Source organism: Sardina pilchardus, chromosome 18 (assembly GCF_963854185.1).
Source record: "Sardina pilchardus chromosome 18, fSarPil1.1, whole genome shotgun sequence".
Lineage (NCBI taxonomy): Eukaryota > Metazoa > Chordata > Actinopteri > Clupeiformes > Clupeidae > Sardina > Sardina pilchardus.
In genome coordinates this window covers 7222024-7249078 of record NC_085011.1, presented here as the reverse complement: position 1 = coordinate 7249078, position 27055 = coordinate 7222024, and the positions used below count along the sequence as shown (strand labels likewise).

The 27055-nt window shown below is 44.5% G+C and overlaps 2 protein-coding genes across 3 annotated transcripts in view; one reads left to right on the top strand and one right to left on the bottom strand.

Annotated features, from left to right (window-relative positions):
* The window catches only part of gins1 (GINS complex subunit 1 (Psf1 homolog)), a 2542-nt gene extending 661 nt beyond the window's left edge, over positions 1-1881 (bottom strand). The window contains exons 1-7 of one of the 2 annotated variants that reach the window (XM_062519366.1): positions 1857-1881; positions 1525-1584; positions 1297-1361; positions 1093-1191; positions 912-1002; positions 643-759; positions 125-199 (exon numbers count right to left, since the gene is read on the bottom strand). In XM_062519366.1, coding sequence (XP_062375350.1) covers positions 125-199; positions 643-759; positions 912-1002; positions 1093-1191; positions 1297-1361; positions 1525-1554 — 477 coding nt within the window. In that variant the 5' untranslated portion in view covers positions 1555-1584; positions 1857-1881. Of the gene's footprint in view, positions 1-124; positions 200-642; positions 760-911; positions 1003-1092; positions 1192-1296; positions 1362-1524; positions 1709-1856 lie in introns of those variants that run through there. The other variant, XM_062519365.1, reaches the window with a different exon arrangement.
* abhd12 (abhydrolase domain containing 12, lysophospholipase) lies at positions 1747-27055 on the top strand. Its single transcript, XM_062519364.1, has 15 exons — positions 1747-1785; positions 2722-2894; positions 16412-16468; positions 17874-17995; positions 19617-19722; positions 20547-20666; positions 21335-21365; positions 21759-21804; positions 21930-22059; positions 22545-22582; positions 23528-23607; positions 23711-23793; positions 24159-24237; positions 24571-24698; positions 25431-27055. The coding sequence occupies exons 2-15, from the start codon at positions 2731-2733 to the stop codon at positions 25462-25464; spliced, it is 1218 nt and encodes a 405-aa protein (XP_062375348.1). The 5' UTR covers positions 1747-1785; positions 2722-2730; the 3' UTR covers positions 25465-27055.

The following is a 27055-nucleotide window of genomic DNA, read 5'->3' as shown; positions in this document are numbered from 1 at the left end:
ATGAGCAAGTTAAAACTAGGTTATACACAATGATACAACTTTTTTGGTAAATACTATTTACCAAAGTATTAATCAATTACATTTTTGTAAACACATTTGAATAGAAAATGTTGCTGGAGCATACCTGGCTATTTTTCTTCAGCAGGATAACTGTGCCATCGTCTATCTCAAACTCACCATGGTCTTTCAGGCAACGAACCTACAGACAGACAAAAAATATCTCAATATATCTAATACAGTAATGAATTTCCTATTAATCATTAAGTCAGACAAGAACAACAGATTTGAACGAAGTGGGAAAGGCTGCAGTCTGCCGATATGGCTTGATCAATTGATCAATAAGGACATTGGTATAGTAATAGCTAAAGAGTTAGGCTGGCATGCAGTGGTCAGAAAGTTGTGGGTTCATTTCCCAGCTGCAAATGTTGTGACCTTGAATAAGGCACTTAGCTTCTAAGGAAACCAGCCCTTGCAATAATTTATGTCAGTCAATTGCATCAGCCAAGTGAACAAATGAGTAAACTTGATTAACAAGAAATGCAATAATGTAAGCAGGCATGACAGAATGTACACTTATAATTACAACTTCATTACAGTCACAATACCACTGAGTGTTTAGTTTGCTCTTTGCATCTCTCTCACCTCTATATAAAGGCTCTTGGGAGGTTTCATGTCCTGCGTTATGTCCAGCCCACCTTCTCCACCAATTGATCTCATATAGGTGGCAAGGGACTTTTTGTACTGGTTGAACCATTCCAGCTGTTTGACATGACAAGACAGAAGCAAGAGAGCTTTATCTGGACAGAAAACCAACCTAAATTATCCCCTACAGCTCAAACATGTATGCCATCGGATATAATTGGCAAGATGTTATTAAAGGAAGATAGATACCCAAAATAAATCGAATGTACCTCTTCTGCGCACATGTGAAAACGAATATTTGTAGGAAGGACACTTCCATATTCCCACCTAAGGGCTCGTATCCTAAGTAAGCGATCGTACCTGTAGAGGAAAAATTTGTCACAAAGCCGCAACATAATTAACTATGTCAAAGGCAAGAGTCATAAGAAAAGTATGAGGTGCAACGCTTACAGATATGCAGCGACACAGCGTTGATTCCTCAACAGGCAACAGTGACGGAATTTGATAGTAGGAATCAGTTCACTTTTGCCTTCAGCTTTCGCCTCATTTCTAAAATGACAGGGGGAAAGTGAAATCTCATTTGTCAACACAGGGCTAAGCCTACTCGACTATAATGTTAACTAACGTCATAACGTCATGTCAACAGACACTTACACATCACTTTGGTTTTGTTCATATAGCGCCTTCATTTCTTCGAGGACCTGTCGGATGCCATCCTCCTATTGCAATGGACATTTAAACTTACTATTTGAACATTTCAAAGCATTCAATGATGTTCATATAAGTAACGCTAACGCTGTTACAACAAGTTCTACGATGCTTGATGCTAACTGTTATACGACCACTTCATGGAAGGATAATAAGCGTAGTATTCAGACTTACATTGAAAGCTGGTAACTGGCCATCACCCATTCGATGAAGTTCTCGAATAAGTTCAACTGCCTTTTCACAAAACATTTTACCAATGTAACAGTTTAAAAAGCAATAGTGAATGTTCAGCAGTCTTAGCAAGCGAACACACAAACGAGTAATTTCGCGGCAAAAAGGTTTGTGATGATCACGTGATCATGTCCAAACTAAGGGAAACTGTAAGGGACATTCGTCAACTGGTATGGGGAGTCTGTGAAGTTTCAAGATGAGCAGGTTGTTCTAAATCACTTTACTTCTAACTTTTTTCTAAAGTAAATGAACTTATAGTGTTCTGAATTTCTTACCAGAATCAAGTTTTGTGTTTTGTAACATTCAGGCTGATCTTCACATTGATTGTTAGTAGTAAGGTAACATTCAAGCCGAATCAACTAACGTTAGCTCAACCGTGTAAAGCAAGGTGTCTGTCTCTGGTGGCTAAACATGTAAGTGCCTGTATTGTGCGAATGCACATTGGTGGAAGTTTTTCCTTTGAATGGGCGATTTAAGGCTCTAAATATATATTTAAAACCACCTCCTCTTACTTGAAAACAGCTGCCTTACTAAAGAGACAGATACACCAACGTTACTTGAAATGATCTGATCCTGCCGTCTAGGCTAACTAGCAAGCTAACCCAAATGCATAGGTAGAGCCCCTTCGTTTTGTCATAGAAGCAATAAAGTAGGCCTACACATTTGACTTTTTTGATTTGCCCAAGTATTTCTTCAACAGTATGTCAAGCAGTTTTGACAAGTAGCGTGTAGTGATATTAAATATGTATTTAAAGGGACTAAACGTTAGGAGCATATGATTACAGCTACATGTTTAGCAAACTTTACGACTGTCGCAAACATGGCTGACAGGTCTTCTCTGATTGGCTGCAATTGCAACTTAGGGGAAAGGTTGAATTGATCAGCTGGTCTCTGCAGATATAGGACTTCTGCAAACAATGTAGGAAAAGTGCTGAATGTCGGTTGCGCTGGGAGTGGATACAACGGTAGAGGGATTCGTGGCGTACACTGCCTCCTGCACTTCTAAGCGTTTTTCAACAACAGCAGCTGCCTCCGTCTTTAGCGATCAAACCTACATCGTTCAGATAACGCATTTAGCAAGGTTGAAGCCGTCTTTGTTGCTGCGGTTATTTACTTTATCTTTTTTAATTGGTCCTTCAGATTTCAGTGATGCGAAAGCGGAATAACTCGCCCACTCAAGATAATGACAGCTCTGTTACCAAAACATTGTCGGACAGCAGTCTGAAATACAATACAGGAGAGGGGAACACAGACTCCGGTGCCCAATACAATTCTGCAGACCCGGACAAGACGATGGGCAGAGCATTCAGAAGGTGAGATATCGACGTGTTGTAACTAACAAACTGTGCTCGCACTTGCTGGCTAAATATTTCGTTAATCTTATTAACTACGGTGCTAGACGAGTTGTGTAATAGCTCTCCAAGGAGTCTCACTTTGGGTAGACATAAATAAACGGATCAATCAGACTTGGTATTTCAATGTAGAATGTAGTTTTGTGTCTCATGCGTTGCATACATATAGGTTACTGACACACTTTACCGGCGTTTAGATGTAGTTAGAGCAGAGGAATTCATGGGGGATCAAAGTACAGTCTTTAAGTTCGAAACGGACTCATCTTTTTGTATCAAAAAGTAGCCTAATCTAATTTCACTCTAACAACGCTGGGTGGGGTGTCTGCCTGGTGACTTGCACTCCACAGTAAAGGTAGTTGAGATGGTGTGAATGAAGGTTGTTGTACCAAAGAAGATTTAACCAGTTATTGTATTAGAGTACAGCACGCGGATGCTGCTTGCATGCTACCTGACTCAAGCAGGTCAGCAGTGATCACTTACTACATCTGAGCCTTGAAAAATCCTTGATGACACAGTTGTCTTGTAGATATTTATAATGACTTTCATTTATAGTGGGGTTGAAGTCCACTCTCTTCTCCTCTTGTGTCTACAGTGGCAGCGATCTCTGATCGATTTTGATTCTGGTTTGTGTAGCCTAACCTCTACCCTTGATCTTGAATTGTCAAGTCCTTTGAGAAAGTCTAATTTACATACTAATGGTATGAAATCAAGAGCACATAGTGGTGCATAAAGGGGATTCACATGTCCGGTGATGCTCAATGACTTACTCATGTCATTTCAAATGGCCTGTGTTCTCAGAGCTGGGAATTTCAAAATGATTCTCAGTCTTAAGTTTAACTTCTGGTATTAATTGCAGTCCTGAGTGTCAGTGTTGAATCTGTTGATATTTTAGTTTTACTTATTTAAGTATTAGTGAAGCTCAAGATTAGAATATTCAACAAATTAGTGTTACATTTATGTCAGGAAGTAGATACTGTTAATTTGTTTATCCGCATTATGTTTTAATGCAGATGAATTGTGTAAAATAAATCCTGTTTAAAACTGTTGTCTTATCTCAGTTTGGGGCCCATTGCATTAGAACACCATTGTATGATGATGCAACATAGTGTGACATTAAACGGCTCTCTCTTACTCTAGCACTGTGCACAGATCTCGTGAAGAGCACTTGTGTGGCGCAGAGCCGTTCTGTTTGTGAGGACCGTCTGGGTTTAGCTCAGAGGGAAGCAGCCCTCAGCCTGCTCAGTGTGCCAGACAGGGTATTGGGTGAATAGGACGCCAAGTCAGCAAAAAAAGCTTCTCTATACCCATGACCTGCATCCTCTGTTTTATCACGTAAGGTTGAAGCTCATGGCCTGACTTGCAATAGTAGCCCATTAGCTAAGACATAATACAAATAGTTTATCCGTCGTATATAAGGTGTAAAATTTAATTTGTGAAAGTGCCTGCGATGATGCATATTAAATCTTCAATGTCATTCCATGCGAGTCATTCATCTCATGTGACAAGAAATGACTAGCAGATGAAAAACAGTTCCCTGCTGGCATGTACAGTACCCTTAAGCTGTATTCAAATACGCCGGCTTGCTCAGGGGTGTTTGGGAGCGTATCAACCGCTCCGTAGATATGATCAGCATACACATGTTGAGCAAAGCGAAGAAGCAGCAGAAAGGGCTCCAGAGCAGAGAAGATTTAGTTTTATTGAACTGTTGCTGCGGAGGAAGTCATTCCTTTCTTTCTGTGGCCCTGTCTGGCATATGCAAACCCCTCCACTAGCCGGCAGAAGACACAGAGCCTCCTGTGATTCGACACTAGATGTGAAATCGCACACCTTTGTGCTCTCTGCTCATTTGGACAGTAACTATATATATCCATCCTCTTTGTACCAGGGACTGTACAAAGAGGATTTCACTCAGTTTCACTCACAGATAATGGACAGTTACATGTCTCCACGGGATTGCCACATCCTCGTAAATACTCAGACCTATGAGTTCTCTGAGTCATGCTTTAAACTCTGTTGGAATTAGTAACCTGTTTCTTTTTCACTCAAGTTCAGTGAACTCTAGAATATATTCTGGAACCACTATAGGGCAGCAGAAAGAATCAGTGCTGATTCAGTTACTTTGTTAGTTGCCGTGTTCCATTGGTGGAACTGTAAAGAAGCCTTGCTCATGTTTTTTTTTTTTTTTTTTTTAGGGGGGGGGGGGTGTTATGTAGGCTATGTGCAAAGCTATCTACCACTGGGTTTTAGCTGACACTCTTCTTTTTGCATGGAGAAGGAAGGAGAAAAAAATAGGGAAGAGAGAGATAGAATGTAGGGGAAAATAAGGAGGAAGAGAGACTGAAGAATGCAGAGGACTCAACATAAGGAAAAACTGTCTGTGTCTGTTGGTGTGAAAGAAAGAAAGAAAGGCAGAGAGATTGTTCATTTACTCCAGTTACTCTCCTATTGTCTGTATTCCTTAAACCACACAAACCATTCTTGGTCCAGCACACAGCACACATTGTATGATATTCTGTGGGTCCCTGCAATAGAAATGGTAGTGACAGTAGTTTTGAGAACATGCCGGGACCCAGTAAGCCTATGTCATTTTCTATTCCTGTTCTGACAAGTAATAGAAGACTAGCACATCGAGCCTACAGGGTAAACCAGTCAAATCTCCTACCTGTACCACTACAGCCTCAGATTTCCCCAGTGGATCATAGCTCCCCAACTCTTACAGCAAAACTAGCTCTCCTAAACATCAGATCTCTTTCAAACAAATCATTCTTAATTAATGATCTTATTTGCACATACAACCTTGATTTTTTACTCTTAACTGAGACATGGTTAGACCAAGCAAACAGTGCTGCTACCCTCATCGAATCTGCTCCACCAAATTTCAGTTTTTTGAGTGCTACCAGAGCAAATAAAAGAGGAGGGGGGATAGCTACAATTTTCAAGGCATCCTTTCAGTGCAATCAGTCATCATTTGGTGAATTTACTTCATTTGAATATCTGTGTGCAAGCATTAAGTCTTCTCCTCAGATTTTACTACTGACTATTTACAGGCCTCCAAAACATTCAGCTAAAGTCTTTCTTGAAGAGTTTGGTGAACTGCTATCAGTCATTTGCATAGAGTTTGACTGTCTTATTATATCAGGGGATCTAAACCTACATGTGGATAATCCTGAAAACAATTATGCCAAGGAATTCATTGCACTAATCGACACTTTCTCCCTAACACAGCATATACAGGAGCCAACACACTCTCAAGGCCATACACTCGACCTCGTTATCACAAAGGGTCTCAATGTCTCCACAGCTGTTAAAGACCTGGCGTTATCTGATCATTTCTGCGTGTTCTTTGATGTGTCTATGTCCCCACACAGTCAGAACAGATCTATGTTGGTAAAAAGGAGAATCATAAATGATAAGACAAGTGTTCTTTTTGAGCAAGCACTCTCACAGACATCAAGTAATTTGTCAGACTCAGTAGAAGACTTATTGGATCACTTTAATGCAAAAATGGCAAACATTATGGATGGCATTGCTCCCTTAAAATCCAAGAAAGTTAAGGACAAACAGAAAGCACCATGGAAGCAAAATCCAGCGGTTAAACTCCTAAAAAGAGAGTGTAGGAAGACTGAAAGAAAATGGCGTAAATACAAACTTCAGATCCACTATGACATCCATAAAGACATGCTCCGCACATATAACTTTGAAATGTGCAAAGCAAGACAGTCTTTCTTTTCTAACATCATCAGTAGGAGTTCAAATAACACTCGTGTTTTATTTTCCACTGTCGAAAAGTTAACAAATCCTCCCTCACAATTAGTGCCCGAACTTCTCTCAACTAATAAATGCAATGAGTTTTCATGTTTTTTTAAAGGTAAAATTGACAAAATCAGACTCAATATATCTGCTAAATTACTCATTCAACACCCGGAACTTCCAGCTACAAATAGAGGGAAACTTAACTTGATGTCAGAGTTCAATTTGATAGACTACGAAACACTTGAAAAAACAGTACAGATTCTCAGCTCCTCCACGTGTGTCTTAGACACCCTGCCTACAAATTTCTTCAAAACTGTTTTTCACCTTATAGCCTCAGATGTCCTTCACATTGTAAATACATCACTGCTGTCTGGCACTTTTCCTAAGTCACTAAAAACAGCTGTTGTAAAGCCACTGCTCAAGAAGAATAACCTGGATGCCTCCATTTTAAACAATTACAGGCCCATATCCAATCTACCTTTTATTGGCAAAATTATTGAAAAAGTAGTCTTTAATCAACTAACCACCTTCCTAACATCAAATGGGTATTTTGATTACTTTCAGTCTGGTTTTCGGGCAAATCACAGCACTGAAACAGCTCTCATTAAGGTTTTCAATGACATACGTCTCAACACAGATTCTGGTAAAACATCAGTCCTAGTGCTACTGGACCTTAGCGCAGCATTTGACACTGTTGATCACAATATTTTACTACACAGACTAGAACACTGGGTTGGATTTACAGGCATAGTTCTAAACTGGCTCAAATCATATCTACAAGAAAGGAGCTTCTTTGTTGCCATCGGCAACTGTACCTCAACACCAACATCCCTGACCTGTGGTGTTCCCCAGGGGTCGATCTTGGGGCCACTATTATTCAACCTCTATATGCTCCCACTTGGACAAATCATCCAAAATAATTTGATTTCATATCATAGCTATGCAGATGACACACAAATTTACTTAGCTCTGTCACCAAAAGACTATGGTCCCCTTGAATCTCTATGTCAGTGTATAGAACAAATCAACACTTGGATGGCTCAAAATTTTCTTCAGCTGAACAAAGAAAAAACTGAAGCAATTATATTTGGTAAAAAGGAGGAAAGGATTAAGGTTGCCACTCTCCTTGAAACAAAAGGATTGAAAGCAAAGGATACTGTTAAAAATCTCGGTGTATTAATCGACAGTGATCTAAATTTCAACAGTCACATGAAAATGATAACTAAATCAGCTTTTTATCACCTCAAAAATATTGCCAAACTGAGAGGGCTAATGTCAAAACATGACTTAGAAAAACTCATTCATGCATTTATCTCTAGCAGGGTTGATTACTGCAATGGGCTTTTCACAGGCCTTCCTAAAAAGACTATCAAACAGCTTCAGATGATTCAAAATGCAGCAGCTAGGGTTCTCACAAAAACAAAAAGAACTGAGCACATTACTCCAATTCTTAAATCTCTGCACTGGCTTCCAGTATGTCACAGAGTTGACTTTAAAACACTACTAATTGTTTATAAATCAGTAAATGGAGCAGGACCTAAATACCTATCAGACATGTTTCAGCAGTACACACCTTCTCGTCCTCTGAGGTCTCAGGAGAAAAACCTCTTAGTAAAGCCTGCTGTTAGAACTAAACATGGCGAAGCAGCTTTTAGCTGCTATGCGGCTCAGCTTTGGAACCAACTTTCTGATGACATTAAAAAGGCCCCAACTGCAGCCTGTTTTAAATCTAGACTTAAGACCAAATTGTTCTCAGATGCTTTCTGCTAACTGTCTCTTAATTACTCCATCTGGAGTCTTTTATGTTAATTATTCCTTATTGATTTGATCTTGATTTATGCTTTGTTTTTATTTTCTATTATGATCTTTTTATTATTATTATTATTATTATTTTTATTACTATTACTCTTTGCCCATCTATGCTTTTATCTGCTATAATTACTGTTTGGTTTTTGTTTATGTAAAGCACATTGAATGACCTCTGTGTATGAAATGTGCTATATAAATAAACTTGACTTGACTTGACTTGACATCTGAATAGGATTTGAAAGTGCGTGGCACTGTATCCCCCTACCTCCTCCTCAGCTCCACAGTAGGTCTCGAAGAACTCTCCTGCCAGGGTTGCATCCCTGCCACCTGACTCTCTTCTCCTCTCCCCTTGGGCCGTACTCTGCATGTGGTGGCTTTGACTTCACTGTCATTGTGTATTATGGCAGCTAAGCAACAGAGATGGGGAAATACCTTTTATATATTTATTATCCATGGTTTTCAGCACTGCGCTCACTGTCTAGCCTACATTTAGGTCACATAGATACCTCTTTTTCAGTCAGGCTGTTGCTTTCATTGATTTGAATGATTCCCTGAGACAATGTGATTTACAGCTTTAAAGATTTACAATTGCTGATACGGTGATCCACAGTACAGCTTTGAAATATGCAGCACAAAACAGGTAGGCTGTGCATTTCGTACAAAACTCAGAGGCCATCTATTTTAAACCGGGAGTCCATGTTACATAATCAAAAGGGACTTGTTGATAGAAATCGGAAGACTTGCAGTCCTGCGCCGTTGTGCATGCATTAACTAACAAATTCAGCCACAGTTTTGGCAGCAAGAGCCCTAATTCCTAATCGCTCTATTAAAGCTGATTGATTTGTTCTGCAGCGAAGAGGCCTCCCAGCCAAGTGCTCGGCCACTGTCTTAGTGTGTGGACTCTCTCTCTTTTTCTCTCTCACTCTCTCTCTCTCTCTCTCTCTCTCTCTCTCTCTCTCTCTCTCTCTCTCTCTCTCTCTCTCTCTCTCTCTCTCTCTCTCTCTCTCTCTCTCTCTGTCTCTCTCTCTCTCTCTCTCTCCCTCTCCCTCTCCCTCTCCCTCTCCCTGGCCTGTAACTTCTGTGGAGAGTTTGGAGGTTGCTGCAGGTTATTTATCTTAGTACACCTGACAGGTCCCACTGAAGCGAGCCTGTGTGAGGGCCAGAGACGGCTCCTTTTTCTTCCGGAAGCATCTCCCATTGGCTTGCGTCCATCCATCCTTGCCGTGGCACGAGGCGGCAATCTTTCTTGTCGATTCCGTTTCGTCATTTTTCATGGATCAGAACGAAGCTCTGCCACATGATGCCGAAGCTCTGCCACATGATGCCCTTCAGGCTAGAAGCCTGTTAAATCAGCGCCGTTGTACCGGACACTCACAGATCGACTTCGAGTTATTTAGCAGCGATGCTTTATTTTATCCAAAACTCTACCCACAGATCACCTGAGAAGTGGTCATCTCAAAAGTGGTGCTCTGTTTTCATGTAGAACTACACCCATGGATCAGCAGCTGATAAGAGTTCTTAGGACAGTCTTATCTAAGAACCATAACCAAGCAGTTGCTCACTCTGAAGGGGTGGGTGCAACAGGCAACAGCACGTTGCTGCAGGGACTGACCTGAGCCAAGACAGCTGATAAAGCCGTGTATTGTGCTACACCCAGCACAATGCACACAGCAGGGAGACACATTGTTGGCCAGAGACTTTAGTGTGTATTTTGAATAAGCCGTTTGTTCACTCGGGCAAATCTGAATTAGTATGTTTTGATAGCCATGTTTTTTTCTTTTCCGCTCTCCCCACTCCCTCTTTGAGTGTGTGTGTTGAGCTTGTGCCTGTAGATTGGCTGTGTCATGAACTGCAGATATTGTTGTATTCTTTTTGCTCACCAGCATCACTCCTGGGTGGAGTGTCTGTTGTTCGCTAAGGTGTGTGTGTGTGTGTGTGTGTGTGTGTGTGTGTCTGTCTGTCTGTCTGTGTGTCTGTGTTCACCTATGCATGTGTGGGGGAGGTGCAGTACCAGTACCACTGTACAATTTTAGAAACAAGGATCTTTCCGGATATCTAAGATGACCTGCAGAAGTACTGAGCTGCTGTACGATCCATATTCCAAAAGACGGAAATATCTCTTTGATTGTGGCAGAAATCAAGTAAGACTGAAATTGAAGACCTTCCAGAGATCCATCTGACCTTAGGGAGGAATTTGATGTCTTCACTTGGCTCATTTATCTCCCATGTGGGAGATGCTTGTTTAATAATCTTTACCTGTTTGACAAAATGGAGATTATTCTAGTGGCCCCACCTTGTTACCGTCAACTGTCTTAGTTGGATAAGGATACTTTGTTTTCCAAACAGTGTCAGTCGACCATGCAGAAACAGAGGCTTTCTCGGAGACAGTTTGGGGGGAATTATCTGTCAGAATATCGAAGTTCCTCTGAGAGTCCTGGACATGACTCACTCAGATGTGTGGGGGCTTTCACAGCTCAGCCTGTTACACATGATCAATAGTGAGGAATTAGGTGTTTGATCAGAGAAGCTGTGGCCTAGGTTGAGACAGTCCAGTGAAGAGCAGCAAGCCTGGAAACCTCAGTTGCATTTAGAACCGAAATCGGTGTGCCAATATTACCGGCCGACATGAACTATTTGCCGATCTATCGGTATCACCATTTGTTACATCTGGGAACTATTTTAAAATTTAAGTAGTGGAAAGGCAAATACTGATCCTCCATCTAAATTTCCATTATTGTCTTTCCAGCTTAATATAATGTCCAACAGTAGAGTTATGTTAGCATTAGTGGATACACCAACTTGTTGGTGTATTTGTGAAACATTAATGCAGAATAATTTTGCAACAGCACTATAATTTTCTCTTTCGACTGTCATTCTATACATCTTCTGACCATACTCACAGTAGCTAAGGTAGTTATCCACTACGATAGCTTTAGCTAATATCAATATTTGCCTAGACAGAGTTACCATTTGTCCGAATTTCAAGCCCTGGAGTCCTCCTTTGTGGGTGTTTGTCCACCTCTTTGACAAGTGCTCTATAGCAAACAGTGCTTGTAAGTACTGTAAACAACTGGAATAGGCCTATAAGCAGAAATCGGAGAGTGTCCTCACTTTTAGACACTACTTGTCCTCTTCAGAGTCTGGTTGTAATCCATAAACTCTACACATCAATAACACAATAATAACTATACTATGCTTAGTATTACGTTGTTACAAGCAGTTATACGTTTTTATATGAAAAAGGAGACATCAGCAATGACAAGCCACCTGGAACCTTCCAGTCTCTCTCTCTCTCTCTTTCTTTCTCTCTCCCTCCCTCTGATGCATACTCAAGATGAGCTCCCAAGTAATTCGAGCATCATCCTTGCATGTAATACGGGGTTGGTACATTTTGACACTGTAAACATTCACAAAGAGTGAAAAGCAGTTTGCATTGAAGCTATTTATCGGCTAAATGTTGGTATCCCTTCTGTTCCTCTATGCCCTTATGCATGATGCGTGTGGGGGGAGTGGTGGTACTGTGTAGCAGCCTATACATCATGTTGAAACATTTCCTATGGTCTCTTACATAGACTGTATACAGTCAATGGTCTCTTATGTCTGCCCAGATGCATTCCTTGACGCAGACACATGCACTGGCTTTGGACTCCTTTCCCTGCTGCTGTCCCTTCTACATTATAGAACAACTAGCTACTAGGCAGGCGCATATAACAACAAAGTGGGGTCTGAAGTCATAGCTGTGGTTGCATGGCAGTTGCTAGGTAATAAGGTAAACTTATTTTACCTTATTACCTAGCAACCTTAGTGTACCTTATTATTGTATTGTACAATACCTTATTGTATTGCAAAGCTGTTCACATGTAAGCATGGAGTGAATGGAATGAATGATGGCTGATTTTATCTTTTTTTTTTTTTTTTTTAAACCTCAAATATTGATATCGGTGTGTGTCTTTAAAAAAACAAAAAAAAGATCCCATATCGGTCAGGCTCTAGCTGCACTGTGACTGTTCTGCACACAACCCCCCCCCCCCCCCCCCAAATCAAACATCTGACCCCCCACCCACTCCCGCTCATCCTCAGGCCCAGCTACGGCGGAGGCAGATGGAGTCGCCGTGGCAGTCCTGCTCTGAACTGCGCTCTCCTCTTCCTCCTCCTCCTTCTCCTCCTCCTCTGTTGTCAGGGTGCATTAGCGAGCCGGCTCTGATTGCACCCATTCTGCCAGCCACGGGTGTCTCAAGGTCCTCCCAGCCGCACTGACCTTGGCCAGGGCGAGGGCGACTGGGAATGGGGGGTGGGGGTGGTGAGCCAACACTCTGGGGAGTCCAGACCATAATCTAACAGTAACCAATAACTTCATTATCAACAGTTAAAGAGGATATATTTGTTTTGTGTTTGTAAATATTGGTGCATTATGCCAAAATAAATGTGTGGACTAGAAAGTCCTACAAGATCATAGAAAGTTTAGTGTTCGTAGTTCCACTCTATGGAGGACTTTTAGGACATGCAATAATGCCTTAAATGGTCTTGCCCCAAGCGGCTGCTGAGTCTCATCCGGCGGGACGGTGTGGAGTTTTGTCTCCTCTGCACCCCCACCCTTTCATGTCCGCCAGCGTAATGAGGCCCAGATGGCAGAAGATTTGTGTGACCTGGCTGCACCACTAAACGCATTAGCTGCAAGGGTGTTAAACGTGCAGGTACTTCAGCCTACTCTGCTAGTCCAGCACAGCAGATCACAGACACATCACACCTCTCTCTCTCTCTCTCTTTCTTCTTCCCTCTCTCTCTCTCTCTCTCTTTCTATGTCATTCTCTTTTTTGCCCCTCCTAGTATTTGTCTCTTCCTCCTACGCTCTGTATGGCAGTCAACACCTGTTCATTACAGATCAGATGAGGACATAGGTGGCCCTTCATTGTAGCAGGCTAACGAACAATAGTTGAACAGACTCTGTGCTGCTGGCATGTTGATTTGGGCTGAAGGTGCAGCAAACATGTAAGGTGTGTATTTGAGGGTGGTGTGTTTGTGGGTGGAGGAGGCTCCGCCTGGCATGCTCCACAGTTCTGGCTACCATCTGTCGGCCTGGTTTTGGGGGTGGGGCCGTGAGGGTGGGTTGGGACTGGGAGGTAGGAGTGCAGTGACTGTCCAGCTAAGCCAGACTTGGGTCAGGGTTTTGTGGGGCCAATTTTTGAATAGCAGGTGTTTCCATCTTTCCTCTTTCCACCCCATGTGGAGGAGTGATCACACTCACCAGGGAAACATGCATACACACACACACACACACACACACACACACACACACACACACACACACACACACACACACACACACACACACATATGCACTTACACACGCAGGCACACACACACAGGCACACACAGACACACACAGGCACACACAGACACACACACACACACACACAGACACCTACACCTACAACGGAACAAACATTAACATTTGCTCCCCTGGTCCATGCAGAGACACAGAATTTCACAGGTTTTCTATAAGTTTCTTTTTCTACAGTATACAGTAGTAGGCTATTGCTGAACTTATTACTATCTACTAGGTATTTTTTATAAGTTTTTGTTGTTGTTTTGTATAAGTTTCTTTTTCTACAGTATAATAGCCTACTACTGCTGAAGCTATTACTGTCCTTCTAACATAATTTACGATCTACTATTTTGATATTATTATTATTATTATTGTTGCTGTTTTTGCAATTATTTCATTTGTATCCCCTTACTAATGTAAAGTTGATTATTAACATGTTATTCTTGTAGCTTTGGCAACAATGACTTGACACATTCATGCCAATAAAGCAATATTTGATTTGATTTGATTTGATTTGAATTGATTGATAGACATCAGGTTATTCACAAGTTGCAGCATGCACACACAGCTGAAGCAGCAGGTCGCTGTTATGCCGCCGCCCACACACACACACACACACACACACACACACACACACACACACACACACACACACACACACACACACACACAAAACCCATCAGGGCAGCAGAAACACTTTACAGCGCAGGCACCTCCAGGAAGCGGTCCTATCCTGTGGCTTGGTTCAAAGAGGCTGCCATGCTGCCTGCTGCGTAATACACACAGGCATGATGTGGCCTCACCACAGCCTTCCTGTTTCTCTGTGTCACACAATGACCTCTGTCCCTTATTCAAGTCACATCATGAGGATGGGTGTGTGTGTGTGTGTGTGTGTGAAGGGCTAGGTGGATTAGTTTGATTCTCTTCTGTCTCTATCAGGACTGTAGCCTGGTGATGTTACAGAGCAGGTAATGGTGTCGGTAGGGAAGAAGGCCTATACCTTGGTCAGCCTGAGAAAGTCTTCTTTTAAGATGCGGTGAGGAGGGCAAACAATTCCACATTAACTTCACTCACTCCTCACTCACGCTCAGTGACACAGACACTCACAGATACACACACACACACACACACACACACGCCTGTCTCTTTCTTTCTCTCACTCCCTCACTACCTTTTTGCGTTCTATCTCACTCCATCTGCCCCCGTTTTTTCTCTCTCCCTATCTCTCAGCGCCTCCCCCCCCCCCCCCCCCTCTCTGTGTCTTTCTCCATGTCCCTCTCTCTCTCCATCAGTCTCTCCCCGGCTCCTCAATGGCACTGTATGCCGAGTCTAACAGTCTCTTTCAAGTGCGCTGCATAATTCATGGTGCCAGGGAAGAGCTCTCGGTGCACTCTCTCAGAGGAGGCTGGCATCTCACACAGACTTGTGCTGCACAAGACACGTCTAAGTACAGATAGCCGTGTGTGTGTGTGTGTGTGTGTGTGTGTGTGTGTGTGTGTGTGTGTGTGTGTGTGTGTGTGTGTGTGTGTGTGTGTGTGTGTGTGTGTGTGTGTGTGTGTGTGTGTGTGTGTGTGTGTGTGTGTGTGTGTGTGTGTGTGTGTGTGTGTGTGTGTGTGTGTGCAAGAGACAGAGAGAGAGATGCAGTGTGTGAGTTGGGGAAAGAGAGATTAAGAGTGTGTGTATATCACAGAGAGGGAGAAAGAGTAAGATTCTTGTTTATGTTTGTTAGTGAGAATCACGTTCCTCTTTGGAAGACTGGAAAACAAGAGCAACAGTGACTGACTGATATAATGGCTACTGTGCAATCTGGGAAATGAAAGGCCACTTCTGTTCCTGTTGGATTTGGTACAGAGTACATGCTGTGTTTCACATGGGGAATAATTATATGTTCAAAGGTACTCACGGAGACGTAACCGTGCAGCTCCAGATATCTTGTCATCACAAAACCCTACATGACTTTCACATGACTACTTGCATACTCACACATGCATTATCACTATCTGTGTGTGTGTATATATAGAGTCCAGTGCTCTAAAGGTTATGCCCTACCTCGAGTTTGGAGTCAGCAGTCCATGTGAGTGTGCGGCCCGAGGGTTGCCATGGCAATGTGCTACCTCCCTGGCTGACTGACGCGTCAGCCACCTCATCATGACATGTCAGTGCCCACGGCTCTGCGTCGGGCCCAAAGGTCACCGGGGGGCAGAAGAGGTCATCGACTGCTGAATGAAGGACCAACTTACTACCCCACACACACACACACACACAACAGTTCTGGGGGTATGGTGAGACAATGTAATGTCATGAGGAGTGACAAAGAAATTGTGGTTGTCTCAACAGCAAAACAAGTTAAACCGTCTACCTTCCATGCTCCTGAGGCAGCATGTTATGCGGCTTAAATGGTATACGAGTCGTTGCAAGCAATCGTGTTTATTTTTCACGTCCGCAGACCCAGGACTGTGTGCATGCTAAAACCAATTCAGCAAACATGGAAAGGACCACGAGGTGTAAAAGTCTTATCAGTTGAGAATCAGAGTACGCTTTTAAACAAACCTTCATTGCAGTCAACGCTGTTTGTGTTCTTGCACCACAGGGCCTTGGCAGTGTGCGTGGGCCCAGGCCTCATCACCTTCTGCTGCCTCCCACAGGGGTAAGGGCCCCCCCCCCCCCCAACAAAAAATAACTCCCACCCAGGAAAAACCTGTGCTCACTGTCTGAGTCACCCCAACCACGCCGTCATTACCACCCCTGTCTTCCAGCGCTGTGTTCCCCAGGCTGCTCTTGCTAGTTAGGCTGCTCGCTAGGCTGGCTGCAGACACACACACACACACACACACACACACACACACACACACACACACACACACACACACACACACACACTCTCACACAGATAGGCACACACATGTACACATAATGCTGGGCTTATGTGCCACACGCTGCTGGGAGGCTTACGCAACACAAATAGAAACGTGGTGATGTAATGCTCCTGTGACCGTGCCTGGGGAGGCTTGCCGATAGTGCGGGCCGACGGTCAGGTGCGACTGAGGGCGGAAAAGCGGGTCAGACCCCCCCACACCCCCCCTGCCCAAAGAGAGTGGAAAACCAAGGGATGCCAGACAGCCCTCAACTCATTGGGAACAAAACACTCCCCACTCAAATTACCGCAGGTGTTCTGTGTACACACACAGACATGAACGCACACGCACACGTACATGTTGTTTTGTTTTGCAGCCGTAACTCCGTGAGTATCCAAGCGACTCCAGAACATGACATTGCAATGGCCCAGACAGTCGATCGTGCATATGAGTCAAATTCAGCCAGCAAGACATGAGTCTGGCTCTTTGGGTTTAGAGTCTATTGTGGAAGAGGTATCTTCAGAAGCCCTAGTAGTACAACGGGCATGAATTTCAAATAAGGTCGGAATGCTTTGGCTGCCTGTAATTGGCTTTGTTCAGGGCCCTGTCTGTGCAGGAGGTATTGGTAATGTATGTGGGCAGCTAGCGCCATGTGCTGGGGTGGGGGGGGTCACGCTGTAGAATGATGAGTCGACTGCTCAGCTCCTGTGCACTAAAGGCCCTGCATTAGTCAGGAGCTCTTATCATCAAATTAGAAGCGCGGGTGTGGAGTCATGTGATGCAGAAACTCCTGGGGGGTTGGAGGACAGCGAGAGAGTCGGTCAGCCAGCCAGGCATGCAGCCATCTACATTTCACATGTTCGCCTTTTGCATATCCCTTTTTGGGTGCCCTAAACATTTCCAGAACAAATCCATAAAGCCATTCATGAATGTTTTCACGTTTGTTTGTTTGTTTGTTTCCATATCATTTGCGATGGCATTAATAAAAGCAGGTTCGGAATGAAAATGTCATCCATCAGCGTGTTTTGTGTTCATTCAGCCAGAAACCCAATTGCTTTTTTATTGACTTGTTTTTGTTTGTTGCTTTGTGAAATACCTGGTGCCACTAACATGGTTTGCCTTAAATGTTGTTGATGATAATGCGTGTCGCTGCCAATGACCTGGTTTGCCTTATGTGTGTGTGTGTGTTTTCTCCAGGAGGGGCCTTCTATGGAGACTCAGGAGGATGTTGATGTGGCTGCTGGGCTTCTACCTGGCCATCCCAGTTATCATCAAACTCTGCCCCTCCATTCAAGCCAAACTAGTGTTTTTAAATTTTGGTGAGTTTGACCCTCTGCCAATAACACTCTGATAAGATTCACAGCCTTCTTTTTAATCCAAGCCGGAGATATGATCCCACAATCAAGCGTTCTCTATGAGGATTTCTGTATGTGCAGACCCTTGGCAGTTGTGCTTTAGTGGTGTCCTGAATCCAGTCTGTTAAACAAAAGAGGATTCTATTGATTTAAATTGACTATTGAGGGTGACTTTCAGCTGAGCATGTGTGTTTGTATGTACGTGAGTGTGTGCGTGTTCACGTGTAAAAGTGTGTGTGTAAAAGTCTCTCTGTGTGTGTGTGAGTGAGTGAGCGCATCCATTCAGCACATGTCGACTGACCCTGAAACCGGACCCTATGTGGAACCCCATACGGAAGTGGAGCGCGGCAGCGGATATTCCATCTGCCGGGGCCGCATAAGCGGGCCGCTCCATCCGATATTCTCCGTGGGCGCCTGCAACCCAAGCGCCGTCCCCGTCCCCAGCCCCCTCGCCTGCCAGCCGGGGCCCGGGGAGAAGCAGCCCTGCGTCACGCTTAAAACATTCATGAGTCAGCGGCTCATCTGCCATGACGCTCAGCACAAACGGCCACAACAGTCCGCTGTGTTATTAGCTGGCGCACAGAGCCAAGCCGTGGTGATCACTTGAGAAAGCATCATTATGAAAGCGTGTAAAGCCGCGTGGTGTTTTTTATCACAGAGATCTTTTTTTCGTCCTTTTTGCTTCAACATGTCAGACTGCATTCGTGTAACATGAAATCCCTCCCTTCACCAGATCAGTTCGCACTAGTGGGACGATTCTCCTCGGGCGCCGTAAATAGTAACTGCTTCTAGCCGCGACGATTGAGCTTTTTTAAAGCAGGTTTTCTTGCTGTGGATGTAGCGAGCGGTGGCAGCGCGAGCCTTTAGGCAGCCAGTGATCTCAAGTGAAGTGAAAGACGCAAGTCTTCACAGGACTGTCTGCACAGGAAGTCTTAACTGGGTGCTTTATCTGGTGAAGCATCAGTCACGCTCTCCAGTAGGCCTGCCCCCACTCTGCAGTCCCTCCACCTCCCACCTCCCCATCAGCACCACGGCCTCCACCCTCCTCCATCCCTCCTCCACCCCTCCTCCACCCCTCCTCCACCCCTCCCCCCACAGTGAGGGTCATTTGTTTCCGTTCCTGTGACACAGCCATGATGGTGTAACTGTAAACTAACCTGTTCTGTCCTTTGTCCCTCTCTCCTTGCTCATTCTTTCTCTCCTCTCCTCCACTTGACACACACCTCAGACTGGATCACAGTACCAATCCTCAGTACATTCATGCATACCTTATCTATATTATTCTATTGCTCCTTTAGTCATGTTGATTGTTGATTTGCTTTTTAATTTTCCTGTTTACATTGTTTACATTGTACTGTATGTTGTGTGTGGTGTCTTAAGCTGCTGGGACCTTGAATTTCCCCTTGGGGATCAATAAAGTATCTATCTATCTATCTATCTATCCCCTCTTCTCTCCTCACCTCTCCATTTTCTCCTCTCTTTTCTTCTCTTTTTTCCTCTCCCCCTCTCCTCTCTCTCCTCACTCTCCTCTCTCTCCTTCTCTCCTTTCCTCTCTCCTCTGCTTCCTCCTCTCCTCTCCTCGCAGTGCGGATGCCCTACTTCATCGACTTGAAGCGGCCGCAGGACCAGGGCCTCAACCACACCCACAACTTCTACCTGCAGCCGGAGGAGGGCATCAACGTCGGCGTGTGGTACGTTGGCACCAGTGCCCATGCTCGAGGGCTCCTGTGCCCTTTATCCTCGCCAGTGAGCAAGCAAAGGGAAGGACGGAGGGACAGAATTAGAAGCTTTTGTTCCTGTTTTCTGTCCTCCGTTCTTTCGTTCTTACTCCCCCTCTCTTTCTCTCTCTCTCGTGCTTTTCCTTGTTCACCCTTGAGCCATCGCCCATAAGGGTGTGAAAAGTGCCTTAAGTCTGAGGGCGCCGATGCACAGTTTATTGCCCAGGGAGTGTGTGTGTGTGTGTGTGTGTGTGTGTGTGTGTGTGTGTGTGTATGTGTGTGTGTGTGTGTGAGCGAGAGAGAGAGGAAAGAGACTTTGTGTTTGTGTCAGCTGTTATCTGTGTGAGTGATTGCGGCGAGGACACAGAGGACCTTGTGGATCTTGCCCACAGGGCTGGGGGACATTCAGTTTTAGTGGAAAGGACAGAGCAGGCCCGTGGGTCCTCTGCACATCCAACGTGCAAGCTTGTGATGTGTGCACAATAAACTGCCAGGATCTGAATTTCACCCACCAATGTGTTCAATACAGCAATATGCTGCATACAAGAAGAACACATAAGAAGAAACGGAAATACAGAATAGAATAAAATAGAATAGAATAGCCACAATGAAATTATTCCCAAATGACCCCCTATTCTCTATCCAAACTCAAAACTCAGCCTCTGGTCCTGTACCTGTAGTATTCATTGTGAGGCAGTGTCTCTTGTGCCTGTCCTCTTCCACTGTCTGATGTCCCTTCCTGTGTGTGTTTGTTGTGTCTGTGTCTGTGTGTGTGTATGGGTGTGTCCGTCCCTCAGGCACACGGTCCCCGCACACATGTGGAAGGAGGCCCAGGGGAAGGACCACGAGTGGTACGAGAACACGCTCCAGTCCTTCCACCCCGTCATGCTCTATCTCCACGGAAACGCTGGCACCAGGTAAGACGCCGTGTATTACTGTCTTTCCCCCTGAAGATTTCTGTATTGGAATAAAAAAAAAAAAGTGTATTACTTATTGAAATCTGTCTTGTGTGAAACGCTAGGTAATTGGACTCAAAATTTAAAATGAAAATATAATCCACCACCACCCTCGCCCCCCCCAAACATGATCCACTGGGAACGTGCTCTGAATAAAGTGTCCTACTAAATGGGTCTTCACAATATGGCTTGTACGTTTCCTGGACAGCGATCCCATTTTGTCCTGAATTAGAGTTTGGCTTCAGTGATCCCTCTGTGGCCCACATTCAGCCCTCGCAGGACTCAACTGTCAACCCTGAACTCACTCTGTCAACTATGGGTCTTTGGATTTGGCAATGACTATAGGTGCCTCTCATGCAGCGTTTATACGTCCTCCCTCGCTCCTCGGGCCTCGATCCTCACTGATCTACATAAAGAATGATGGGGCGGCAACAATGGGATAGTCTATCCAGTGTTAGTTATAGATCAGTGGGAACGCCCCTCGAGGATCGAGCATCGAGCATCGAGGAGGCATGTTGAGAAGCACCTTATGAGGGTGCCAAGAGACGCACCACCCAAGCCCTTCTGACCACAGTGTAGGCATGTCTGTCCTGTCACGTATGCTAAGCTCCGTATGTCTGCTCTTTCAGGGGAGGAGACCACAGAGTGCAGCTCTATAAGGTGAGTGGACACACCCAGCTGCTGGATTGTTTTCGTTTACATTTGTATTTTACTCAACTCAAAGGAACATCTGACAGAGAAGCATGTATGGACAAAATTTGGCTCCATATGTTAGGAATACCATTATGGTGCTGTTGCCATGGGTGATCTTTCATCAGGAGATTGTTCCACGAACGTGGTATTCTATGGTAAAATTGTGTAAATATTTGCGGATGCGCATTCAGACTTATTGTCTGTTGTTGATTCTTCAGGCTTGTCCTAACAACAGGTTCGCAGATGCAAGCTTAATGGTGAAAAAGTGAAAAATATGTGAGTCTAGTTTAAAGAGCATGAAATGCTTTTGTAAGACATGCTCTTGAATACTAACCCAGCTCTACGTTCTATGTTTATCAGGTTCTCAGTTCATTGGGCTACCATGTAGTCACATTTGATTATAGAGGTAAGTGTGACGTTTTAAATATATTTATTTATTTATTTTCATCCAGTTGTAACATATCATGACACATCAGGAGTGTAACGTGTGTGTGTGTGTGTGTGTGTGTGTGTGTGTGTGTGTGTGTGTAGGTTGGGGCGACTCTGAAGGCAGTCCCTCTGAGAAGGGCATGACCTCAGATGCCCACTTCATCTACCAGTGGCTGAAGCAGAGGACCGGCAGGAAGCCGCTCTACATCTGGGGCCACTCGCTGGGCACTGGGTGAGTGCTGAGGCCTGGAGGGAGGGAGGGACCCACATTTCCCTGTTGATCAATGAGGACCATGAGAACTAGGCTCTCCATAGACCGCGGGAACAGATTACTAGCGAAATAATGCTGAACCGTCTGCTTCCTTGAGAAAAGCAACGTGACATACAGTACAAGATCAAATCAAATTCTGTCTGTTTTTATATTTATATTTATTTTTTTGTATGCAACACAAATTTTGAAATTAGGAGGAAGAACAGCAAAATTGGCCTAATTCTTTGTTACTTTTTGTCTCTTTGACCTTGCTAATGCTGGATGTTTAGTATGTGTAATTGTGTGTTGTAAGTGCAAAAGACTGTGTGTGCGTGTGTGTGTGTGTGTGTGTGTGTGTATATGTGTGTCTGGGACCTGGGTGAACTGCTGAATCATGACTAATAAGATGTGTTCATGTGACAAATGAGATATGCTCTCTCTCTCTCTCTCTCTTTTCCCCTCCTCAGCGTGGCCACAAACCTTGTCCGACATCTGTGTGAGCGAGGTAAGCGCGTGCTCATTATTCCAGCGCTAAATTTAGCCCTCTCTCTCCCTGTAGCCTTGAGTTCTTCAGGCTCTGCTAACCCAGCCAGGGCTCAAACTCAACCTGCTGCTCCCTCTCCGAACGCCCCCCCCCCATCCCTCCCTCCGTCCCTCCCTCCCTCCCACGCGCTCCCCCCGCACTATACTACACTAGCTGCGCCACTCGACAGAATAACGAGGCGTCAGCAGAAAGGGATACTGGCAGCAGAGTGCGCGTTCAGCTCGCCTGTAAAAGCGGTCTATATATACACAGCACAGTGCGGTAGCAGGCCCATGTCCGAATGTCCTTCCTGCACGCAAGACTTTGGGGAGATGGACGAGGGTGGGTGACCATAGGCATTAGGGGTAGAGATGAGGCATATCAACAGCGGCGGTTGCATGGAGATCAAAGTCAAGGTCATCAGAGGTTCATTCCTGTTTGGTATGTGGCTATAACGGCATGCCACGCCGCAGAAGAGGAACTAGATCATCCTTTGTGGTTTCTAGGCACACACACACACATACACACACATACACACACATACACACACACACACACACACACACACACACACACACACACGCCTTTGATAACCCACAGGTCCTGTTCTGCCACTGGAGCTCAGGTTTCTGACGCCTGAATTACAGCCAGAGGTATTGGTTTCTCTCCACCTCTCTGTAGGGCCAGCTCAGTTTCAACACATTACAAATCCCCCCCCCCCCCTTCCCCCCTTAGAGAGGTGTACTGTACAGTCCATTGCAATAGAAATGTGAGTGGGAGGGTGAAAGTTACAAGACTGTATATAGTATAGTCCTTTCATCTTATTTACAGCCTGATATGTGTTTCAGTTCCTCTGTGTGCTGGTAATTAAGTACTGTACATCATTCGAAAGCATAACAGCTCAAATGCAGCCCTTTCAATTTGCAGGAACTCCACCAGATTCTTTGATACTGGAGTCGCCGTTCACCAATATTCGAGAGGAAGCCAAAAGCCATCCTTTTTCAATGGTAAGCATTTAATGTCTGTCGTAACTCTTCAAGTTTAGGAAACATAATTCTATTGGTAAAATGACTATAAAGTAATTTCCTTTTCGTACTCCGTCCTTCATAGGTCTACAGATACCTACCTGGATTTGATTGGTTCTTTCTGGATTCCATAACGGCAAATGACATTCGATTTGCCAGCGATGAGAAGTAAGTTTGCCTCTGTGTTGTGAAGTTCACCAAGTAGATACCGTGCTATCCGTGATTAGGATGGAAGATTATGACTCCAGTGCATCCATGGAAAGAAGGCCAAGCCTTCTAATTTAGTATCTTCAGTGGGGTAAACAGGATGGGACAGGACAGCAGTGTTGTTGTGTTTTCATGGGGTACTTTGAGCCACTATTGGGGTTATGCTGCTGGGGGTGCTGCCTTGTCTTTGCAAAATGTGGAGTTTAAGCTCTGTTAACCCTGCTCCTGTGTGAGTTGAGCCTCACTCAGATCTGTGTCGCTTTCTCTCTCTCTCTCTCTCTCTCTCTCTCTCTCTCTCTCTCTCTCTCTCTCCGTTTCTGTTACAGTGTGAACCACATATCGTGCCCTGTTCTCATCCTGCATGCAGAGGACGACACAGTTGTACCCTTCCACCTTGGAAAGAAGGTATGGGTCATCAAGCTCAACAGAAAAATAACACACACACACACACACACAGAGAGAGAGAGAGAGAGAGAGAGAGACCACTTAGTAATTTGGAACTGTTTTTCTCCTCCGAGCCCTCTTGTAATGATTGCTTTTTCTGTACTGTGTTGCACATTCCTAACATGAGCCAGCTCATAATACATTCTCTGACTCAGATGACCGTTTCTTCTTTGAATGTAATTGGCCAGTCAGCATCTGTTGTCATCTGGAAAATATGTCTGTGTGTGTACTGTGTGTGTCATATGTGCGTGTGCTGCACATGCTCGCGCCTTACCTCCTCTCCCCATTGTTCAGCTGTACAACATTGCTGCCCAGTCCAAGAGTCTGAGTGGACACAAGGTCCAGTTCATCCCTTTCCCCGTCAGCCTGGGCTACCGACACAAATTCATCTACAGGAGTCTGGAGCTGCCACATATACTCAGGTACAACACAGGTCTGCAAAATGGCCGTTCAGACCCTTTTTGGCCCTCGCAGGACCCCATAAAATTTCCTCATTATCACAGTTTGTTGATTTCAGTATTGGCACATTATGAAAACAAAAGTTGACTCACGCACATCCAAATTTGTCGTGTTCCCAATAAAGTTCCTTTTTTTATTCAGTTACGTTTCAAGCCCTTACAGCCCTTCCTCAGACAGTTTTTCGCACATACTCCTAGACTCAAAGACTGCTCTTAATTTGGTCCATTAAAAGGAACTTTGATGGTGCCAGAGCTCTGACTCTGATTTTTCTGCTGTTGAAGAGCTTAGAGCCACACAGCCCTACTCACAGGCCCATACAGCAGGACCTGTGGTCAATGATAATCAATTGGATTGAACCCTACCTATCTCATTAAAGTATTGACTGTGAGGACAATGAGGGTTAACGAGCTCTCTGTCTCCCTCGTCCTTCAGCGGAGACGTTTCATCAGAGCTGGGCGAGATGAGACGCTGCTAAATTTAATTCTCTGTTCTATTTTGTGTGTGTGTGTGTGTGTGTGTGTGTGTGTGTGTGTGTGTGTGTGTGTGTGTGTGTGTGTGTGTGTGTGTGTGTGTGTGTGTGTGTGTGTGTGTGTGTGTGTGTGTGTGTGTGTGTGTGTGTGTGTGTGTGTGTGTGTGTGTGTGTGTGTGTGTGTGTGTGTGTGTGTGTTCCTTTCTCCTGTCTGTCTCTCCTCTAGTGACTTTCTTGGCACAACACATCCCCACGTGTAGCTGACTTTGTCCCATGCCACCTCCCGGACACCAACTCCTTTCTCCTCCCTTTTCCCAAACACAGATACACATGTGCGCACACACACACACACACACACACACACACACACACACAAACACACACATACATACACATAAACATACGTACACACATACCTTTTACTCATAATAACATAAACACGCTCGTAAATTTGTGTACAGGATACATCTCAAAACACACGCATTGCATACACAAAACAGATCTAGTACTGTACACAGAAGCATGGACTGACAGAAGACTTGCACCATCCCACTCCTTTTCCCCTTTAAGCTACTGACATACCTGCAGGATGACCGAGAGATAGAGTGAGAGATGGAGGAAGAAAAAAGAAAGAAAGAAGGAAAGGAAGAAGGGATGACGGATGGACGAACGCGACGCAAAGCAACTTTGAAAAATCCGCACACACCCCTGTGTTCACCGGTTACCAAGTCACTGAAGGCAGCTGCGTCTGGGGCGCAAGGCTACGATACACGCACCAGATTAACGAGACCTCGTCACGAGCGAGAGGCATCAGCCAACACTGGAGAAGGAAACGGATTAGGCGTCGGCACTGAAGTTGTTTTAAACTGCACAATGTAAGGAAAGAGGGAATAATAGGGATATGAGAGGGGGAGAGAGAGAGAGAGAGAGAAAGAAGATGTGGTAAATTGTGAATATGGTCTCAGGAGATGTCTACTCCCCTGTACTCTCTCTGCCATCTCAGAGATGAAGAGGAGTGGAGAGTTCTAAAAAAAAGACGAGGGCCAGTAGTGTTTCTTTTAATTTTTCCAGATGAGCTTTGTTCTATTTATTCACCCCCTACATCTTCTTGGACATAATATTGCAACTGACACTGATCTCTAACATGACCGCTCGCACCAATCAAATTCTTCTAACCTCTTGCTATAATGTGAACTCCAAATGTTATTTTGTTCTGAAGCGCCTAGTGGAAGACCAAGGACACCACGCAACTTTATATTTGTGAAGTATGTCATACTTGAACGTGTATTATGTATGAAAATGTCATTTTATCTCTTTTTTTTCCCCTTTTTGTTTCTAATATTTGAGTTTCTTTGCACTCTCCTCTGCCCCCATGCACTCACACCACACACTCTATACGCACGCATGCACGCGCGCGCGCGCACACACACACACACACACACACACACACACACACACATACACACTGCACACTTGTTAGTCTCATAAGATACTCTGAGACTTTTGATGAATAATGTTACAGCTCAACAGAAGACGGTGGTAGCCTTCAACTCGTGTTACCAATAGAGATAATGACACTGTCTCCATGACGAGCGCTATGGCTTCTATGCAGCACATTCTCATGCAGCAGTGACTCCAAGGGTCTTTTTGATTTTTGTCTCTCCTACTTCCTACCATTTGTTTTGGTTAGACAGGCTTCTGACCATGTTCATTCAGTGGCTGCCCTACCGCCTCTGAAAAGACTGACATGAGCGTTTGTCTGGCTCTGCAGGGTGGACCGTCCGGAGCCTGTAAAGGTTCACTATAAGTGGGCATGGCTGCCAGCCGCTGGAGCCTGACCCAGTAGAGATT